We start from the raw sequence: 3,688 nt of genomic DNA on the forward strand, positions 1-3,688 counted from the left end.
TATATACACACACACACATATATATATATATATATAATGCCACAGGTGCTTGAGCCCATCTGAAATCCAGGCATTTAGTTTTTATCTATTAGTATGTATAGTGTGATACCAATTGGAGGGAGTGTTTCCTATTTTAATATTAGTTGCATTATGTCTATTGAAATTTAGTGTTTGGTTTTAGAGGTATACGTATTATTGGTGGATTAAATGGTTCATTTAAGTTTGTGTATGTGTCTGAGATCAAATGGTGTCAATAAAAATGGTAAGTCTTAGGCATTGTTTTGTGACTACTTTGAATCATATCTGTATTTCTTTATATATGGTCATAACAAAACAATAATAACCTCCTTTTATTTAGTGCAATACCAGTTATGAACAGTTACCTTACCAGTTGCTTTACAGACTGCTTTACAACTGTTTTACACAGAAGCTATCATTATTCCCTCCCTCAACATACATAATTTCAGTGATGAGGAAATTAAGATCCATAGAATTTAAGGTCACTCAGTAAAAAGTAGAAGGGTTGAGATTTAATCTAGGTCTCTTGGGCTCTGACATCTGTGCTCTTGTCATTACATCTGCTTCTCCCTATTTGTATGTACAGTTGACTTCCTATAAAGGATGTAATAGAATCGGCACTGAACTGGAAATGATGCCTTTGACTAGCTAGCTGTGTAACAGACAAATTATTGGGTTTGAATTTTATTTTCAAAGTAAGGAGCTGACTAGATGGTTTCTGAGGTCCCTCTGGCTCTAAAAGTGTAAAACTGTAACAACTATACGTAACTGCTTTGATAGCTATTTTTTTCATGTCTATCAATTATGTAAAATTTATGAAGAGAGTCAATGTAAAACTTTAAAGAAGATATCCCACATTTTTAAACCTTTAACCTTGTGGCTCTAGGTTGATAAACTTATCAAAGACTTCCTTGGTATTTCAGACAGATTATGAGGGACAAGCCAAGAAACTCCTGGAACTGATGGAAAACACAGATGTGATCATTGTTGCGGGAGGAGATGGGACACTGCAGGAGGTATGACTGTTTTTCTCTTTGAAGCTGTTTTGAAGGTGAGAAAAATGGAAATTAAATCCTAGAACAATGGTGTGTTGTAATTTAAAGAAATTATTTAATTCATTATTTTCGGATTGTTGCTCTCTAAAGCTAGGATGGCTTTAAATTTTTCTCATGCACTTCCATTTCATTGCTTTTTGTAAACCCTCTACCCAGCACATAGAAGGATTTTTGTATTATCATATTTAAGTTTGATAATATTAATATAATAGAAGAAAAAATGGTGGTGGATGGGATAATCTTGTTATATTTTGAAGACTCTTATGAAATAGCCCTGTTTGTAATGGAATCATTAGTTTCCATCATCAGGTATGTTTCTTATAAAATAAACAAATAGAGATTCACCTATCCACTCTCATGTCATTTCCATTACATATAATATTATACCACATTAATAGGAAGAGGTATACATGTTAAGATGTATGCATCTGCTTTTGTTTTAATATTGCATATTCTCAATGAGATACCACTATGCACCTATTAGAATGGCCAAAATTTCAGAATCTGATTGATTCTGAATTGATATCTGATGATATCAAATGCTGGCAAGGATGTGGAGCAACAGGAACTCTCACTATTGGTAGGAATGCAAAATGGTACAGCCACTTTGGAACAGTTGGGTGTTTTCTTACAAAACTGAACACACTGTTAATATACAGTCCAGCAGTCATGCTCCTTGGTATTTACCAAAGGAGCTGAAATCCTGTGTCCACACAATTGCACATGTAGTGGCATTATTCTTAATTGCTAAATCTTGGAAGCAACCAAGATGTCCTTTAGTAGGTGAATGAATAAGTAAAGTGAGGTATATTCCGACAATAGGTATTATTCAGCACTAAAAGGAAGTGATCTATCAAGCCATGAAAAGACATGGAGGAAACCTAAATGTATGTTACTAAATGAAAGAGGATAGTCTGAAAAGACTACGTACTGTGTGATTCCAACAATTTGATATCTGGAGAAGGCAAAACTATGGAGGCAGTGAAAACGTCAGAGGTTACCAGTCGTTGAAGAGAGGGATGAATAGGCAGAGCACAGAGGATTGGTAGGGCAGTGAAACGATTCATTATGATACTGTAAGGGTGAATACATTTGGGTTATATACAAATTTGTTTAACACAAATTTTGTGTATTTGTTATATACAAATGTATAAGTGTTATACATTTGTGGAAACCCATAGATGTACAACACCAAGAGTGAACCCTAATGTAAGCTATGGACTTTGGGTGATGATAATAATGTGTCAGTGTAGGTCCATCAATTGTAACAAACGTGCCACTCTGGTGAAGGATGTTGATAATGGGCGGAAGGTTCACGTATAGGAGTCCAGGGGGACATGGGAAATCTCTGTGTTTCTCTCAATTTTGCTGTGAACCTAAAACTACTTTTAAAACATAAAATGTATTAATAAAGATACCCTTAATGCTTACTTTGGTCCATTAAGGACAATAAGTATGTTACCTTGCAAGTACTCTTCTTTTCTAGCAGCAGAGTAGTGTATTTAGTATATTTTGGAAACCCCTGAAGAGCCCAGTGCAGGTGATCCCACTCACTGCTTAATTATTCAATCCTGTATACTATAATTTACATTCATACCTCATTTCTGATTGCCTGTTGTCCCCATTTGTTGGTTTTACCAGTGTTCAGGGATCAGAAGCTAACAGCAGAGTACTGTCCTAGGTTTGACTTAATTTAGTAAGCTTCTTTTAAAAAGGCTGTGCTAATGATGTTGTAATTGTTTTTATGGCTTTTTAATGAGGTGTGAAGAATATTAATAGCATGCCTACAAAGAAGGAAGTAGACCTCTCAACAGCCCCGTTTATTCCTGAAATTCAGTGAGGCAGGAGAAGATGAAGGGAGGAGACCTGGGTCAGGTTTTACTTTACAAAATGTTTTTAAAGAAATTGTGTATTTGGTATAATTACAGTCATATAAAAATATGTGCTGATTAGAAAAAGGATAGGAGAGAAATATATCAAATATAAACAAGTGATTAATAATTGGTTATCTGGGGCCGGGTACGGTGGCTCATGCCTGTGATCCCAGCACTTTAGGAGGCCAAGGTGGGCGGATCACCTGAGGTCCAGAGTTTGACCAACATGGCGAAACCCCGTCTCTACTAAAAAAACTGTGGACCTCAGGTGATTCGCCCACCTTGGCCTCCCAAAGTGCTGGGAGACGGGGTTTCATTGTGTTAGCCAGGATGGTCTCGATCTCCTGACCTAATTTTTGTATTTTTAGTAGAGACGGGGTTTCACCGGGCGCGGTGGCTCACGCCTGTAATCCCAGCACTTTGGGAGGCCGAGGCGGGCGGATCACGAGATCAGGAGATCGAGACCATCCTGGCTAACACAATGAAACCCCGTCTCTACTAAAAATACAAAAAAAATTAGCCGGGTGTGGTAGCGGGCGCCTGTAGTCCCAGCTACTCAGAAGGCTGAGGCAGGAGAATGGCGTGAACCCAGGAGGCGGAGCTTGCCATGAGCCGAGATCTCACCACTGCACTCCAGCCTGAGCAACAGAGCATGACTCCAAGACTCCGTCTCAAAAAAAAAAAAGAGTTAGCTGGGCATGGTGGTGGGCGCCTGTAATTCCAACTACTCGGGAGGCTGAG

At 38.0% G+C, this 3,688-nt stretch overlaps 1 protein-coding gene across 2 annotated transcripts in view; it reads left to right on the top strand.

The window, feature by feature from the left end:
* AGK (acylglycerol kinase) overlaps positions 1-3,688 on the top strand; it is a 117,461-nt gene that overhangs the window by 66,094 nt on the left and 47,679 nt on the right. For both annotated transcript variants that reach the window (XM_011941301.1, XM_011941300.1), the window contains one exon: positions 942-1,034. In XM_011941301.1, coding sequence (XP_011796691.1) covers positions 942-1,034 — 93 coding nt within the window. The remainder of the gene's footprint in view (positions 1-941; positions 1,035-3,688) is intronic.

The sequence above is a fragment of the Colobus angolensis genome, unplaced genomic scaffold (genome assembly GCF_000951035.1).
Source record: "Colobus angolensis palliatus isolate OR3802 unplaced genomic scaffold, Cang.pa_1.0 Scaffold2, whole genome shotgun sequence".
Taxonomy (NCBI): domain Eukaryota; kingdom Metazoa; phylum Chordata; class Mammalia; order Primates; family Cercopithecidae; genus Colobus; species Colobus angolensis.